Source organism: Myiozetetes cayanensis, unplaced genomic scaffold, assembly GCF_022539395.1.
Source record: "Myiozetetes cayanensis isolate MyiCay16 unplaced genomic scaffold, myiCay2020 scf2-11, whole genome shotgun sequence".
Taxonomy (NCBI): Eukaryota; Metazoa; Chordata; class Aves; order Passeriformes; family Tyrannidae; genus Myiozetetes; species Myiozetetes cayanensis.
In genome coordinates, this window is record NW_026087411.1 from 70,783,474 (window position 1) to 70,802,640 (window position 19,167).

Genomic DNA, 19,167 nt, shown 5'->3' on the forward strand with positions numbered 1-19,167 from the left:
AGTTGCCTTTTTTGTATGTTTCTTTTGGGTGGTTTTTTGTTTGTTTGTTTGTTTTTGGTTGTTGGTGGTGTGGTTTTTGGTTTTGGGGTTGTTTTTTTTACTGTTTTGGAAGTACATTTCTTCAGTATAACGTGCCAGAGTTCACTTCTCAAGTGTGGATCTATCTGAGGTGGATCCTGCTTGGCTGTGTGCTTGCCATCATTTTTCAAATGCTCAAACATTTCATTAGCACTGTTTGTATCCAGATTTTGCTACCCTGAGGACATAGAGAAACGTCACCCCAATTTTAAAAAGGTAAATAAGGAAGACCCAGGGAACTACTGTCCACTCAGTCTTACCTCAGTGCCCAGCAAGGTCATGGAGCAGATCCTTCTGGAAACTATGCTAAGGCATATGGGGAATAAAGGGTTCGGCTTGTTTAGCCTGGAGAAGAGAAGGCTCTGGAGAGACCTCCCAGCAGCCTTACAGTACCTAAAGGGGCCTACAAGAGAGCTGGAGAGGGACTTTTACAACGACTGTGGTGATAGAACAAGGGGGAGTGGTTTTAAACCGAAGAATCCATAGTTGAAATCATTCTGAATTCCTTTGTATATCTACAGCAGAAGTGGGGCATATATGTTCTATATATATGACTCATTTTTTAAGTAGGCAGGTTGTCTGTCAAAGCACAATACTTTCTTTTTTATTTTTTTTTAATTGTACTGTTTCTTGCAGCTGAAATAGTTTGAAATTTTTTACATGAAATCTACTGGAAAAAAATTCGCCTGTCTTGACCTCAAAGTGTACTTGTTTGCTACTGGAAGTGCCTAATGTTCTTCTAGAAGGAGGAAGATAGACTATTGCAAAAACTATTGGATATTTGTTACAGTATTGCTTTGACTTGGCAAAACATAGGTGTATGTTGAACTCCCAAGTTTGTGCTTACTGCTTATTTTACTTAAATAAAGAATTTATTAAAATGTTTTGTTTAAGGAGATCATATTCCCATAACAGAAGGTTTGGTGGTTTTCTAATGTAAAAAAAAAAAAATTAACACTTTTATATCCGTGACACTGTCTATAAATTATCTTCACACTTTTTTCTGGGGTGACAGCTTACTTGCAATTATTAATAAACAAAAACTCCCATGCATTTCATGATATAAATGAAATGCAAGACAGGGAAGGGAATGCGTAAATTCCAGATGTTTCTTTTCCTGCAGTCTTTCATTCTGTCCTATATCTTCTACCTGTCTTAAATGGTAATACTACATATTTGCACAGTCCTTAAATTGTTGTTTTTGTTAACTTTGTTATTAAAACAGGCAACAACAGAGAGACCTTTTATACAGAAGCTGTTTCGACCAATTGCTTCAGGAGGGCAGTTGCATACTTTGGGAGACCTGCTAAAAGATGTGTGTCCTAGTGCTATCGCCCCTGAAGGTACTGCAGAAATAACTTTTGTCCAATAAGAATTTTTTTTCCTGTTGATTTATTGTTTCTTCTGGTGTGGTTTTATTTTTTAATATGGGTATTTTGGAGGTAGAACTAATCCTCAGTACCAGAGTTTCAGATTTCACCCCTTCCTGGCTCTTTATTGTGCCCTGCATTATCTGCACTGTTTTGAGAGGATAAGACTGAGTCTCTAGCTGCTTCTGAAAAATTAATCTCTGGAAGTTTCATTTTAAAATTTGTCTACTTCTTTCCCATCATGCTGTTTTTAATAAAAACACTCACATGTTATTTTCCACACTGTAAAAAAAAATTTTATTAAAGCATCAGCAGAAATTTTGTTACCTTTAATTTTATATTGCAAAAACTTTTCATATGTAAAACTCCAAAACTTATAGAAATTGAATATGTTTTCAGAATGCCTTTTTCCCTGTTAAAGTCCAGCATTTTAAAATGTACCAGAAAGAGATTGTTACAAGTATATAATACTATATGTGTGATTACTAAGTAGTATTGTGTGACAAGATAACAATTAGTTCATGTGACATTATATCATTTCATACAATAGTATTTGTTGATGAGCACATTCAGAAAAAAAGCATTTCTGAATGTTATTTTAGACTGAAAGATTACAACTACTGGAACTCTAATACACTTTTTAGATAGGATAAATGTAAAAGTAATGTACTCTGCAAATTAAGATCAAAGTTTTTTAATGCGAAAGGTTTTTCTTCTGATTCTTACTATTTTCTTAGAAGTACCTGTAAATTAGTAACTTCTTTTTTCCTTCAGTCAATAAATCACAGTTTCTTTTGAGAAATGTATGATATTCTAGAGAAGACCTTGGCACAGAATTTACTGGTGTAGAATCAGTGTCTTTTGACAGTGAAGCACTAAATATGAAACCAGAGTAAAAATCTGCAAGATTTTATTGCACACAGAAATCGTGTAATTCAAAATCAAACAGTTGTCATGGATTTCTCTAAGTATCACGATCTTAGAAAGTGACTGAAATCTCAAAGTATGTTGTTAAATCTCCTGTTTAATACTTATTAACATGGGAACAATTTTCAAAAATAACAGAAGTTAAGAAAAATATGAAATGCTGCTAACCATGTGTCCAATTTTCATAAAGCTACTATAAGTTTTGGAGCATTGTTTTAGGTAATGCTTTTAGCTAACTGTCCAAAAGGTAAAGGAAGATACAATAGATACTTGAATGTTAGCACAATCAAGGTTAGCCATCTTCAAGTACTTAACTGTCAGTATCCTACAGACAGTAATGAAAAGGTACAGAGTGAGTTTAAAAAAAATTAATGAGAAGGATGGATGCATTTTATTTTGGAAAGCAGTCAAAAGTGCAAATTAAATGAAAGAAACTAAAAAAGCATTTATGCCAAAGTTATTCCAGTATATAGTAGATGATAATTTTTACAAAGTGGGTTTACCAAAGCTGCGGGTGGCAAATGTGCTAGGTACTGCCTTTATTAAAAGTCTGAATGTAATGCAATTCTATCTGACTAACAGTGATTGTGCTTCCCATCAGCAGGCCCTCTTTTCAGAAGTTGACAAAACTGCCAGCTTTTAATTTCAGAACAGAAATATACTGTGCTAATTACTTGTCTCATCTTTGTTAAAGGCTAGAAAAACTTAGAAGGAGCGATTTGAAATTTGGTGGGTTTCTTTGTATGGGAATATGCTTGTCTGTTCCTGTATGCACCTGCCCAGTTTCTACTGAGAAACTTACGAACTGAAGAGTTTAATCAATTTGATCCCTTACATGGGTGTGAGTTATCTAGAATTCCACAGATTTTCTTCTGTAATCCAGCTTTGTATTGTAGTGTTGTTCAGTTGTTTCTCTTGTATTCTGAGTGTTCTCATTGTATGTAACAGAAGGAAAGCTGTCTGAGCTAAATACAGAAAATAACATGGACCCTTCAGGAGTTACGGGGGTAGACTGATACACAGAGGCAGTGAACAAGTAATTTGGAAGAAAATGACATATCTGGGAATCATTAAATGTGACGGGAAGAGTGACTATAAACAATGTGACAGGATGAAAGAGACTGGGGCAAAAGCCAAAACCTGACATAATAAATGCGAACACCTGGACAGAGTAAGTGGGATAGGAGATGATAACAGGATGAGGGAGAAAACGAAACAATGCTTGTGGAACATACATAGAGATCGTGCAAGGCATCTGTGAAAGGATGGGGAGTAGAAATCCTGCTGGACAAGTGATTTGGAGAAGGGATTTGGAGGAACAAGTTGAAGCAGAAGTTAAAAAGACAGTTTGCGCTGGCAGAATGAGAAACTGCAAGGTGGTCAGGTGGAGCTGCAGATGGTAAGATAAAGGACTGAGGAAAACCTTTTCAGGGTTCACTGTACCCCAAACAGGAATAGAGAGTAGAAAATTAGGAATAGCAACATGGAAAGAAAAAAAAAAAAAAACACATGGAAAGCAAAAAGAGAAGCAGAACTAGGACAAAATGATAGGGATGATGTGGAAAGATTTAGACTTAGTGAAAAGTGACCTGAAAAGATGGATGTCCGTGACAGCAGTGATTTTTACTGCTGAGCACATGCCACACAAAGACAGTACAAAGAGGTGTGAAGGGCAGTGCTGGTTTAGACTTGACTGGCTGAGTTCATCATGCTCTGTTCACTAATTATTGAGCTTAGCCAATAAGTGAATTTGATTATTGTCTGGCTTGACTTAATCCACTCATTCATTATTCAGATGTAATGTGCACCATATTAAGTGTTCAGCTCTAATATAGCTTTGAGCTATTAAGAAACCAAGTAACCTACCAGACTACATAGTGCCACTTTTGAGTTTGGCCTGTAGAAACATTAGCAGCCATAATTAGGACATTCTTCTCCCTTTTCCAGCAAATGGACTAAACTCTTGGGACTACTGAACCACAGCACATCTGTGCTACTTAAATGTCCATTCAGTCAGCTCATTTTCTCTCTGACACTGGATCACAGAGTTTAACAACCTTCATCTGTCAATACATGTTCCATCAGTTCAAAATACAGAGGAGATATAGCTGTAGGAGAGTTTAATTTGCAAACACTTTTTCAAACCTGAGAGATACTATGTGTAGATGTTTTCTTTCTAAAGTAGTTGTCTCCATTTGAAGTTGAGTACTTGAAATTTAGAAGGTGTCAGAGCTATAAACTTCCTGGACAATATTAATCTCTTTACACATGGACACTGATCATTTTTCAGCTTATAATCACTCTCTACCTCTCATCTCCCTTTGTCTTCTGCAAAACTTTTGTCTTCCTGTCCAGACTGGGCATATTTTAGTGTCAGGTCTGTGTAGTGAAAAATCACAGTCCTGATTCTTGAAAGGATGAATGGAGAATAAATGTGCTTCAGGAAGTATTGTAATTTTGGCAGCTGAATGCTGCACCTTTGGGAATTGAATTCAGTTCCTTTTGCCCCGGGGAATTCATTCATATGTGATAGTAGGCAAGCTGAGTGTTACAAAATCACTCATTTTATAGAGCAGTGTCAGAAAAATCCAGTGATCAACATGAGTGTTCTGTCCCACCCTCTAAAAAATAAATACTTCTCACCATAATGTCTCTTTGACTCAAGTGTATGATTTCTGATAATACAGTCTTTCTACAGAAAACTTGTTAAAATGGTTCCTGAAGGAAAAACAGTTTGTGTTCAGACATTAAAATTAGTCCTCTTTGGACTTTTTTTGCTGTCTTCTGATTTTTGTTCTTGTAAACGTAAATGTTTTATCTTAATCTGCACTTTATTGGGACCAATGCATTAGAACACTGTAACAAAACAGAATACATTATGAAAGGTAGATTAGAAAATGATGGAAAACCTTTTCACATCTGGATTTTCAGACTTCATTCAGTGTTATCAAAGCTTAGATCTCAAATTTTCTGAATAAAGGGGAAAAAATGTAGTCTCTTATCAAAGATATGCTTAAAGACATAATAAGTACTGGAGAAGCAAGTTGTTTTCTGACTTTCTACTCTTCTCTACAAAGTCATTTAGATCTTTTTTCAAACTGTTTTAACCTCCCTCTTTAGTGAGGTAAATAATTGATGACATCAGCTGCATCTTTTTGTCAGTGCAACGCAATCAGTATGAGCTTCTTTCTTTCTGCTTTTCTCCATCTCCTGAAGTTTTTTTTTCTTTTCCCTCTATGGTTTTCTCTTTCCCTATGACTTTTCATTCAACTGGAAGCTTCATGGTAATTGTGGTGGTCGCTTTTCTATGGCGACATCCGTAACTGAGCTTTGTGCCGTGGGAACAGAGAGGATATATGGTTTTCAGACTCAGCATTTGTAGCCATATATGCAAGCTGTTCCTGCTGCCAGATTCTTAAGGACCACCACAAGAAGAGGCAGGGAAGGATTTCAAGAACCACCCACAGTGTCTATATGCCTTTGCTTTAGGAAACATGGATATAATTAAGTCTCCCTTTTAACTGTGCTGAGAAAAATATTTCAATGAAAAATGTATTTATATATATGTGGATTGAATATATGCATTGATTACCAACGGTTGAAAACATGGTGTGAAGAACATTTTCAGAAGGAGAACAGGTGGAATAGTAACATTAAAAGATTGATAGTGAAAAAGGTATTTATAAAATACTGTGTCAATGTTATTTTGGACTGTTACAGACTGTGGGTAACTGTTTAGAATACTGTGTTTTATTTTAAATTAGCTTATGAAACTATTTATTCAAGGCTTTTATTGTTTGTTGAAGTGCTATAAAAAATAAAACCTTGAGCTGTTATCCCAACCCCTGCTTTCCTGTCTCTCCTCAAACTGATCATTTATTCAATTATATATATTTTTTCTGCTTAATGAATGCTGTACAGTGTTCACCTTTCTGGGTTGCTAAATAGTTTCATCTTCTTAAGCTGTTGATCAGAGCAAAATTGATGGATAGAAGTTTAAGGCTTTTTGTCATGGGCATTGTTATACCAAAGGAAGGAGTGGCTTCTACTTTGAGTAGGAGTGTTAGCTTTATCTTCTCTTGTCCTTAATCACCACAGTGGAGTTGGAGCAGAGAATACAGCACTTTGGAACCCATTTGTCAAAATATGTATCAAGCATTTTATATATTAGTAGTAATGGTCAGAAAGTGTGAAGAAAAGCAGTACTTGGAATAGAACAAGCACTGAGAAGCCAGTATAGTTCTTAAAACTTTTGGCAATTACATTAATTAACTGTAAAGGATACCCTGTTTTTCTAAAGCAGCAAGGGAATGTGTCTGTCTTTGTTAGTAGCTAACACAGAATCAGAGAATGGCTTGGATTAGAAGGAACCTTAAAGATCATCTAGTTCAACATCCCTGCGAGGTTGAGTTCAACTCCCCGTTGCAATGGGCAATGACACCTTCCATTAGACCAGGTTGTTCAAGGCCCCATTCAACCTGACTTTGAACACTTCCAAGGATGGGGCATCACAGCTTCTCTGGGCAACCTGTGCCAGTGTCTCACCACCTACTGAGTAAAGAATTTACTCCTAATATTGCATCTATACCTGCCCTCTTTCAGTTTAAAATGATTCCCCTTTGTCCTGTCACTTGACATGCCCTTGTATAAAGTCTCTCTTCAGCTCTCCTGTAGGCCTGCTTTAGGTACTGGAAACATCTTTAAGAATAATACAACCTTCAGAGAACCTTCAAAGAAGATACTCTTTTTTTCACCTTACAGTACTACTACTGCAGTACCGTACAGTACTTCCATCTGGAAGACTAGTTTAGAGCTGATCTAATATAACACTCTCTGATTTTTTTGTCTAAGTGAGTATTTAGACAGCAAATGTGTTAAATCAGATGTTTTCTCATTAGCTGAGTAGTTTTTCTTTTTACATGGTACCTATTTAGCTGCTTCACAGGTGACACTTCTGATTATGTGCCAACAGAAATAGAAAGACCAGGCCATCACAGCAAGGACATCACCTTGCATTTAATATTGATACATTGCTTCAGTTTTTTTCTTTATTCTTATCCTCCTGTGTTGACGTGAAGTTTGGGAAGCACTGAAGTCCTTCTTACCATGTTTAATAAATACTAAAATAATTTTTAAACACATACTGATCTAGTAATCACTTCCTCTATATTGCAGCCTTCTGTGATCAATCTTTAAGGCATGTTATTTTTTGATTTTAGTTACTGCATTAAAAATTAATTGTATTTTATCAGTTACACAGCAGTTCATAAATTAAAGATCCCTCAGCCCAAAATATTACTATGGGTAAACCTATGTTGCATATTAGTACGTTTTTTATTTGCTGTATTTCCATAATTATTGTTTACTTCAGTTCATCTAAAGGCTGCGTACAGTTGAAATCCAATTTGGGAGTTCTGTGGTTGTATACATATACGTAGCTTGCTGTTCATGGACTATTATTCCTGACCTCCCAGAGTTGCAGGAAATCCTTACTGGAAGATGTGGAGTTTCATTTCAGTTTTCAGACTTATAAGGTAAAACCTTGCAAGTTCTGTACTTTGAACGTAGTAAACTGTGTTTAGTTCTCAGTTGTGATCATATTCTGTTGAGGGAGCGGGAGAGTGCTGTGTGCTTGTTTTTTATGCTTGCTTTTCCCTAGTTGTTCATACGTAAACCCGTGGCAAGGTAGTCATTTAGATTCTGGGCAGTGTTTCATTATTTCTGATCCTGATTGCAGCATTAGGTAAGAGGGGCACTTATTTTTTAGTTCTCTTTTCAACTTGTGTTGACTCATTTTAATTTTCTTTCGTGTCAATGTCTCTTTTCCTGCTCATGTTCCTTCAACATGTATTCTAGCAATAGATAACTCTTGCTGTCCTTTGTTACTCTTTTATTATCTGCTTTTACATCCTTTAAAATTGGCTATTCTCCTTCTTTGACTGAGCTCGCTGTAATTTATATAACTAATTTTGTAGTTTTTCAGACCTTAGCTGATTTTCTAACAGGAATAGACCTAGTTCTTTGGGGAAGTAGTTAGTCATTGTCACTTCTCCTTTAATTTTTTTTCTTCTTGTTTTCCACCTTTTTGTCCTGTGATGGTCTATTATCTATACTTCTACTTCAGTTTCCTTGTGTTTTCCAACATTTTTTTTTACCACTGGATATGGAAATCTAAACTATTTCGACACCTAGGGACTGTGCCTCTCTATCAGTATTTTCCATTTCTCAGTTTCTCTTGGAATTCAGTTGTCCTTCAAGATGCCCAGTGTCCTGGTTACTCAGTGAAGTCCAGAATAAAATTGTCCATTGTCCCCCTTTTCATTCACCATTTTTCACTCTTGAAATTGTACAAAGATCCTTTCTGGCCAACAGTCCAAAGTCCTATAGTTTTACTTCTCCTAGACTGTGCATCATGTAGTTTTTGAATCTAAGTTCATGACAGGTTTTTTTTATTTTAATATGAAACACCCATTCATAAGGACTCCAGGGTTAGAATCACATTATTCTGATTATTCATGCTACAGCTTGTCAACTCATTGTCTGATCTTTTTTCCTGTGCTTGTGGATGCCACTTGCACAGACAAAAGTTGGTTCTTTAATTGGACAGTTCTTGTGTGGTAAAGTGGAATTGTCTGCAGTAGTTCCCAGTTCCAGAAAATTAGGCAGTCATTTAAATAACTTCAGAGCTATTGCTGTTTGTGGGAAGATTTAGTGAATGATGCAGGAACAGACTAAGATGAAGCTTGATCCTATCCATGGTCTCTTAGACTGCATAGTTATAGTTTCTATGCAGGTAAGGAAGAAAAGATGCTAAGACTCTGTTGTTGCATGTAAATATAGCATAAGGCTACAAATCTGATATTGTAGAACATGTTACTTATGGGTATTTTTCCCCAAACTGTCAAATAATAAAATTATCAGTGCCTGAAGGAGATAGCACCTATTTTCCCCTAATGTCTCTGATCTTCTGTCTTACTGAGATTAGGTAGATTAGGCCACCTTCTTACAACAAGAGTGTCATTTATGACAGATAATTAAATCAAGTGTTATCTATCTGTTGCTTCGGGGAAGTCATGCTGTATTTCCCCATGGTTTTCTGCATCTGGTGGTAGCGTTCCTGTTGCCAATTAAGAGACCTTTGCTTCCAGAAGTAACACCAGTTTCGAAGCTCACCGTTTATCAAATTGGAAAAAAAATGTGAATAATTCACAACAATTAGGAAAAAAAATGTTTAGTAGACATTTATGAAGTTCCTGTAAGAGAACATCCTAATACTGTAAACAGTTAATTTAGAAATAGTGACTCATCTTAGTAGGAGAAGGGGAGAAATACAATGTGATCTTATATAACTACAGAGTAACAACTACAAGAGGAAACAGTGTTGAGTTCAACAGAGTGCTTTTAAGATACAAAGGGTTAAAATGATAGAAAACAGAATTGTTCTGGGGGAGGGAACGACTTCTTTCCTCTTCCACACCAGAAACGTAAGAAAGACATCGACCATAATGCAAAGATAAAAACTGTATAATGCAGAAGGAAGCAGTTTTCTTCCACTGCTATCATGTCTAAACAATTCTGGATACAATTTTAATTTGCCAGTGTTGTTGAAGTCTTCACAAAACTTGTTTTGATTTTTGTCTCATGCTTCCTTGAAGACTCAAATGGTAAACATTTGGACATAATGACGCAAACAGTAGGCTATCAATCAATCCCAGTTTTCACAGCATTGTTGTTCATTCAGAAAAGCTGTGTGAACTGACCTCTTTCTACAGCAGTGTCATTAGTTCTTTCAGAAATAAAACAAGGATCAAAAAGACTTCCAGGATTTTTCTCTTAAGACTTGCTGTACTGAATGATTTTGTAAAATTAGGATCAACTGTTTTCAATTAGCTCTCAGCTTTTTTTAATGTATATTGTAAGAGAGACTACATATTAATTGTGTTTGTTCTTCCTCAGTTTTCGAAGCACTGACTTCCAGTAAATTAGTCAAACAAAAAATTGAATTTAGATTAGATTTGCCATGTAGGCTCCTCATTTTGATGCAAATGACAAATAGGAGGTAAATGTATGCAGCGTGAATGTCTTTGGATAGAGATGAAATATGATAGGGCTTGCTCTGCCTGAGGTTAGCATTAACTTGATGTGGAGCTTACTGTGGGAGCTGAAGCAGCACCAGACCATCCCAGTCCTTGCTGCTCCCATGGTGAGCAAACTTAGGAAACCTTTGCTCCCCATGTCTATCTAGTAAGTCTGACTGCTTGTGCTCTCTGCTTTTTGGTGCTGTGGAGGTACAGTGCTGAAATACTTTCCCAAGCCACCTAAATTTAGAAATATAACAAGCCTTGGTCAGTTTAAGACAGTTTATTAGCCCCACTTTCATCCTACATGGGTATGAGAGTATTGTGAAGGGTTGAAGGTCTTGTAGAGTGTAGGTGTACTAAAAGATGATTAAAAGCTCACCAGTGATATGAATTCTAGTCTACTGTCTCCTCTACTGTAAGAGTCATCTTGCAGGCCACAACTGAACTTCAGACCACTACTTAAGCTATTCCGCCCTCCTTGTGTCCTTGACTCAGTGGTGCTTTCCGCGTTGGAGGAGGTCATCATGTACGTGTCCTTTCTGGTGTGAGTCATTATTTGTGCCTGTTATCCTTTCCTAACTAGGCCATCTGCTTGGGTTATCCTTCTGCATCTGACTTTCATCTGACTGAATGCTGGCTTTGATTTCTTTTTTTTTTTTTTTTTTTAAATCCCACAAACACCTGCTTGCCTCAGTTGCCTTTTTTTTAAAAGTTGGAGTAGAAAGGGGTTTTTTTCTATGTTAAAATTGCATACCTTTTGATTTAGTAGTCCTTTTTGATCAAAAGGGGTGGAAGTCCAGAGGTTGTCTTGAGATTTTGGAATTAATAGTCATTACTACAGAACTAATTAATATGGAATTCATTTGTCATGACCACATGGGAAGGTGCAAATAATCTGAGAGTTAATGACAGTTAACAGCTGTGCTGTTTATATGTTGTCTTGTTAGCCATCTTGATTTTTAAACAGGTTCTTTGCAAAGTCAGAGAGGGCTTCTGTGTGTGCAGAATGTTCTGGCTTTCTTGCTCTCAAAAGAAAAGAGGAAACATAATGGGTATCCAGGGCTAGTTGTGATCTTTCTGCTTAGAACTTCTCAGGAAACAGCAAGCATAGCTTGGTTTTAAGGATTTCTCCATCATCTCTACAATCCATTTGTTTGCCCCTTTCCTAGTGGCAAATGGGGTGAAATTTAGTAAGTCCAAATGCCAGACTCTTCACCTAGGACAGAGTAATGCAGAGCACAGGTATAAACTGGGAGAGAAGCAGCTGGAGAGCAGCCCTGCAGAAAGGTGCCTGGGGGTGCTGACTGGCAGCAGGCCTTGCAGTGTGTCCTGGCAGCCACATCCTGGGGTGCATCAAACACAGATGGTCAGAAGAGGTGATTATCCCAGTGTATTCAGTATTGGTGCAGCCTCACCTGAAGTGCTCTGTGCAGTTCTGGGCCCTGCAGTTTAAGGATGCCGAGGTACTTGAGTGCATCCAGAGGAGAGCAACAAAGCTGGTGACAGGGCTGGAAGGTGTGTTCTGTGAAGAGCAGATGAGGACTGTGGATTTGGAGAAAAGGAGGCTGGGGAGTGACCTTATTGCTCTCTACAGCTTTATGAAGAGGGAAATACAAAGGGAGGTACTGAACTCTTCCCCCTGGTATCCAGTGATAGGACATCTGGGAGTGGCTCAAAGCTGTCCCACAGAGGTTTAGACTGAATCTTTGGAAGCATTTCTTTACTGAGAAGATGGTTGAACACTGGAACAGGTTTTCTAGAGAGCTGGTCAATTCCCAAGCCTGTCAGTGTTTGAGGCATTTGTACAATACCCTTAATAACATGCTTTAACTTTTGGTCAGCCCTGGATTGCCCAGGCAGCTGGACAAGATTATTATTATAGGTCCCTTCCAACTGCAGTAGTCTATTCTAGTCTAGTCTTTCCTCTTGTGTCCAACAACTTTCCTAACATCATAAGAGTAATGTGCTTTTTCTTTGGGACTTAGAAGTGGTTTCTGGGAGTGCACAAGCATGCACATTCAGAAGGATAGACTGTAGGAAGAGGTACAGCAAATAGGGAAATAATCCTGTTCCTTGAACAAGCCTTTGGAAATGTGTTCAGCTTCAGCTACATTTGTTCTGCTGGCCACCCAATAAGTTTTATTAGTATCAGACTCCAGACTATTCTCTTTAAATTTGTCAAAAGGCCAATGAATTCATTCGGGCACAACAAAGTTTTTTAAGTCTATCATTAACTGTAGTAGTAAGAAATAGAGAAAGTAAAACCCTTCACAGAGCAAAATAGAAATTCTTTTTGAAATTTAGCTTATTCTGTTGGAAAATTGCAAGCTAGCTCTTCTAAAATTCTCTGGAGAAGGGAGGTGGGTTTTTCATCCTAGAGTAGTCTTCTCTTCCTGGGAACATCAGCGTCCCACCACCAGTTTCCTAATGGAATCTATAGATCTGAAAATCTAGGCAGTCAAGAAAAGATTGTAGAAAATTACTGACAGAAACCCTTTTCTAGTAATTTGTCTCATACTTTTCTAGTACTAGATTTCTAGTAATCTACCATGTATATGAGTTCTAGGACAACTGTTGGAATCGAAGCATCTTGACAAAATGTTTTGCTTGTGTTGAATTTTCAGTTTTAAAATGAGTATTTTTATTTTTAGCAGGAGACCTCAGGTTCTTTATGCACTGCACACGTGTTGCGATGTGTTTCCACGGAATTTATCACTTAGACAAAAGATGAGTAAAGAGAGACAAAGAGGAAGGAGAAATTGAGAGGCACGGGGGGTGATGTGGCTTGTACCTGGTCACACTGAGGTCAGTAGCAGAGTTAAGAGATTTTTTTTGAATCATGATCTAAATCAGTCCATCTTACTACAAAGGGAACACAGAGGTCACTCAGTGTGACTGACCCATCAAAAACTTCACAGAAAAGAAATGCAAAACAAACCTCTCTTCCAATTTCTCATATATACTTGTTGACAGCAACAAGCATGTCAGCAACAACTAAAGTACACAAAATAGACTTACATGATCTGTTTTTATGGTTAGTGTCATAGAAAATGTGGCAATGCCTTTAGTGTTGTAATTGGTGGAGAGGAACTGGAGAGTTGGGTCTACCAAAGCTTTCAGGAGACAGTAATAACCTTCTGAAGACCCACAACGTGAAGTTCTCAACGAGGGCACTGCAGCACACAATGAGATTTGGATGTTGTGGTCTTAGTGGTTTTATTTACACTTGTAAACAGAAGAGGGCTAGAACATATGTGGTTTGCACTGTATGACTATCAGCAGTTCTCTGGCATAATTTTGTTCAAGTGCAATTAATACTCTCCCAGAAAATTTGAGCGGTGTTCATGGATTAACAGTCTGGGGATTATTCTCAATATGCAATAATGGAGAGGGAGATAGTTTAGCTGAATAGGCATGAGCTGTTTTCTGGCACTTGCCCTGAGGTTCAGAGAGTGGATTCTGATCCATTTTATGAGTTGCATCTATACCTTTAAATCAGGTATATGTACTGTGTCTTTGGTGGAAATCATTCCCATCTTCCTTTCACCTCTCTTGCAGTCTGGTTCTATTCTGCCTTGATGCATATAGGTATAATCTGATTTTTCCAGGAGATAAAACTCTTACAGGGCTGGAAGTAACAGAACCTGCAAAACTAAAGGACCTACAAAAAATAATTAGGAGAAAAATAGCAGTCTTACCAATAATGTATAGCAGAGTAATCCACTAATAATACTAGGTACTGTGTCCTACTCTTTTCTCTAAGGGTTCAGCAGCACTTACTTATAGTAGTTGTGCCCTGTTTGAATACCTCGTTTTAGTCAGATATTTTGTTAACTTCACATTCAGTGGATAAACACTGGATAACTTTACATCTTATTTTGCACCTGTAGCCATTTGGAGACTATTTGTAAGAAAACCATGGTTAAACTTATGTCAAAGCCAAAGCCTTACGCAGCGGCTTGGCATGTGCACAGAGGTGCTACAGTCAGTGAAGATTTGAGGGTTCTTGTGCTCATTATCCTTTTTTCTGATGGTACCATCACCACATTTACAATGACAAAATGCAGTGGGTGTCTACACTTTGGGAAACCTCCGTAAGTCTAGTATCTTTGTGCAAGCTGCTGATGAACAATTTAAGCCAAGAAGGCAGATGTATGGACCAGATACACAAACAGATGCCATTCTGCCACTGGTGATGTTGGGCATCAGTATCCTCAGATGGAAGGGTAGTTGCAAAGCCAGTTCTCTTTAATGAACTAATGCAGCAAAATTAGGTGTAACTCATTTCAGAGCTATGTACCCACAGTGTTTTGTCCACATGGCTAATGATTTGTAGTAACATTGCTAACTAATTAATGATACTAACTTAGCAAACTTTGTTTGCAAATGCTGTATGTCTGTGTTCTAAGATTTATGGATCTGTTTTTCTACTATAAAATGGAAAAATACTTTCTGAACTCTAAGATAAAAATACTTAGGTTATGAGTCAAGCTCTCATTAAAAATAGAGATTATGTGATTATGAGTTTTGTAACTAACTCTCTTGATATTTTGGAATGGAAAAACTAAAATGAACTTTGATGAAAATTCATTTCCAGTTTTAACTCTGGCCAGGTAGCTGTTTTGGGGAGGGTTGGTTAGTTTGTTTTTTTTAAACTTAAGTGTTCAGTGTAAAGAGCCCTGCAGGTATTCCTTTACTCCTTTAGCCACCCTTTCCTGATTTTTTTCAATACTAAATTGTTTAATTTTACTGTGATAGAGATCTCTAAATACTTTAGTCTGATAGCTGTTCAAAAGAACTTACAGTACATGTACAGAAAAAAAAAGATATTTCATGTGTGCAAACTCTACTGCCTGCTCATTACAGAATTTATTTTTCAATGAGCAAGGGCCCGGAAGAAGCTAATGTAAGTATTTTAGCAAGGGTTTGTATTTCTCTGATAAACAGCACTCCCCTTCTGTTTGTGATCACAGGATGAAAGCTCTCTAAGCTTGTATATGTACATTTTTACTGCAACATCATGTAGTGTGCTCTTAAGATTGAGATCTCATTCCCCAGGAAGCATTTCTGTCTAAGATTAATTGCCCTTTTAAAATCAGTGTTTGATGTATTCCTTTGGCTATATCCTGACTTGCTTTAACCCTCTTTGACCTGACCCCACTCACTATTACTGCCATGGCTGAAGCAGAAATCCTTCAGCTTGATGTATGCAGTACAGACTTCAGCCTGTGGTTTTTCACATCGATGGATTCAATTAGCTGAGTTTTTACTGATCAGCTTAGCAGAGGTCGAAGAATTTGTCAGACATGGAACAAAACTGTCCATAGTTTGGACATAATTGACCAGCTCATCTCCATTTTCACGTATCGTTTGCTTGTGAAGTTGTTTACTTTGTTAAACAACATAATAATATTCCTGGAAGTAGCATTTTTTAAAAGGAAAAAACCAGTTTGTTTTTCTCTAATTAAGTGGGGGAAGGCACAAAACATGAAATAACAGCAGTTAAGCTTTCAATCTGTATGTGTTGCTTATCACTCTTCGACCAAGTGTTTTTAAACTGTAATTATGTCCAAATGTCCACGTTTGAATTTCATTTATTAAACTGAGCAGATAAACTAACAATTAGCAGTATGGCTTGAAAACAAGCATATGTGCTGCTCTCTTCTGTATTGACAGTGATTTTTCAGAAACATTAATCCTTCTTTGCCTTGCTGGGAGTAGGTCATCATTTGGTCAGCTGGAAAGTTCTTTATAAAAGATGGACAGCTATTAGAACCACAGAATATTTGCAGGCATGATGTGAATTATAGTAACTTGAAAATGAAGTAAACTAGAGGTTGAAAGTTCAAGAATGCCATTAAAACCTTCAAAAGTGTATGAATGTGCAAATGTTTAGGGAATATATAGTATGATTGCATAGAGAATTTGTTATTTAATTGTTTGGCATAATAGTATTTTGAAAACAATGACATTATAAAAGTTCTCACAAGCTATTAGCAGCAAGGTCTTTTACAGAAAATTGATTTGCTTTAGGCCAAACTTCATAGACAAAAATATTTATCAAATGGGGTTTGTTTTTATTTTGTGGGGTTTTTCTCTAGAACCACATTGACCTCATTTAGCTCCCTAGCTGTATACAGAGATAGCCCTAATTTCTGAAGGTCAGCTCTACACAGTTTAGAGGGAAGGGCAACCTCACATCTAATTAAGGGCATGGTGCATGAAAGGGTTAACTTATTTTAAGTCAAGATGCCTGTTGTTCAGAAAACCTACAAAACCCCTAAAAGTGATTTATCTCTCCCTCAGCAATGGAAAACATATCATGGATGAGTTGGCCTCAGTTTGTCACACATTCAAGTGTTTATCTTTTAATGCACACCCTGCCCGTTCCTTGTATATATAAATGTATTGTGTGCTCGCTGGTTACACGGAGCAGCAGGATGATTTGATGATTTGTGTTGAACTTTGTCACTTCGTCCACATGTGCGTGGCCAAACTTAACACGGTGCAGAGAATTGTTTTATAAACCTCAGTCGCTTACCCCACTCTTTTCTAAACTAGCACAGGTTTATTACCAGTTCAAGGCTGAGGCTAAGGCATTGATTCTAAGGAAGAAGGGTAATAAGAATGCTTCCTGGGAGTTTAATCTTATATTTTTTTTTATTCTCCTTGAAACTAGATGTTTGATGGGAAGCATCTTGAGCTCAGTCTTGTAAGGTCTTCTGAAACCTTTTAAATACTAAAATGTCAGATGTTTAAGAAAAATATTTTAGTATTCTGTCATCAAGCCTATTAAAAAACTTCTATGAAATATACAAGAATCAAAATAATAATTAAAAAAACCCTGCAATGTTTAGTTAAGTAAAGCTTTCATTTCCATCCTCTATCTGCTTTTTCATTGAGCTGCATGAATGAACTCTTTTACAGAAGGAAAAATTCCCTTGGTTGTCTTAGACAGCATTACTGTCAGTAACTGTTTTGGGGAATTGTTAAAAATAGTCTGCTTGAGTTTAGTCTGCTTAAGAGTGTTTGAGGCCAAATTCTCTTTCTCTAAAAACTTTTTCAATGGACTTTTTCAGTAGAAAAAAGTTTTCTAGTTAATTTACATGCTTTCTGGCTCCTATGAGATTAGAAGTGTAAGCCAAGTTCTTGTGAGCTGCTCCAAAGTGTAATAAACTTGGTAATAAACTTGCTTGTGGTGACTATTTTAATCCACTTTTTTTGGTTGTGTTTCAGAAATGTGACTATCTAACCTGAGGATAGACTTGAGGTAGAAGATGACAGGAAATAACAAGAGAGGAAAAATTGGATGGAGAAGAAAATTATGAATCAAATATTTGATTTCATCTCAGTATTTAGTGATATTTTATGTCAATGATAATATTGCATATTCATCTTACTTCCATTTTGGGAATAGAGAATGCTAGGCATGTGTTGGAATATAATCCAGGGGATCAAATCATATTAAGAACTGTGACAAAGAAGCTTTTTTCCTCTCTGTTAAGTCACAGGTTGAGATGTTTATGCCACAAGAAGATCATGTAGAGATCAGCCAACTGGCCTGCATCAAAACCGTGCAAAAAACAGAGCAGTAATTAAAGCTAAATCAGTGAATATGGACTTAATGACAGTCCATATTCATATCTTGACTGGAGTTGGGCTTTTGTAGTCCAGTACTCTGCAAGAACAGAGTTCACTGAGGTTGCTACAGGTCTAGTTCTATCACAGCATTTTGGACAAGAAGCAGGAGCTCTGGTAAAATGGCATCAAGGTGCTGTAAGGGTTATATTGAGATATGTAATATGAGTGACAAAACACTCCAAGATGGAGAGACTGATGTGTCTGTTTATTTTGAAGAAGAATTTAAAAGATCAAATTAATGATTTAGAAAAGATAGGTCAAGCACTCTTGCTCTGTTTTCTGTGAGCTGTTCAGTAAAGGTATTAAAAATTTACATTCCTTTTAAAAGAAAATTTTAAACAAAATACAAAGTTGTAGATTTTATTTGTCATTAGTTATCTTTCAGGGCAGGAACTTGCCATAGTTGACAGCTCTCTGGGATATCTGAGCAGATACCAAGAATATCCCAAGCTGAAAACATACATTTAGGAAAATGGTGACCTTCAGCTTGAGCAATTGAACTCATGTTGCTACCAATGATTAACATAAGTGATATTGTCTTGTTGCTGATAGTTAACCAGATCTTTGTGGTTGTTTATTTGTATTCATGTTGGGCAGTTAGATTACATCCAGAAACTGAAATTCTTATTCTCCAAACTTTGTCTTGTGTTTGGAGCAATGTTTATTCCTGATACAGAGTCATTTTAAGAAAGAGACTTGTTCTAACTTATTCTGAATGGCGTGTTGACCATGTATTTCTGTGTATGAGTTCTTCACCTGAAATCAGCTTCAGTGGCTTTCACCAGGGCTGTTGAGATACATAGGCAGGAAGGAAAAGTCAGTCCTGTGCTTTCATGTCACATATCAGCTTCTAAAATGTTTGAGGTCAGAGGAACCTTTTGTTGTGGCTAGGCTATTTTAGAGTTGGCTTTGCAGAATTTTTTGTGTGTTTATGCTCTTGGTCAGAGGATACTGAACAGTGTATCTGCTGATTCGATCCAGTGTGTGTCATCTGCGTGTCTCTTTAAACTGATAGTTACTCAAAATTAGGGGAGAGGAAGGGAATGAGGGTTTTGGTCGTTTATGTGTGG

At 37.0% G+C, this 19,167-nt stretch overlaps 1 protein-coding gene across 1 annotated transcript in view; it reads left to right on the top strand.

The window, feature by feature from the left end:
- Window positions 1-19,167, top strand: part of ATG5 (autophagy related 5) — a 70,216-nt gene that overhangs the window by 43,743 nt on the left and 7,306 nt on the right. The window contains exon 7 of the mRNA XM_050315927.1: window positions 1,304-1,421. Coding sequence (XP_050171884.1) covers window positions 1,304-1,421 — 118 coding nt within the window. The remainder of the gene's footprint in view (window positions 1-1,303; window positions 1,422-19,167) is intronic.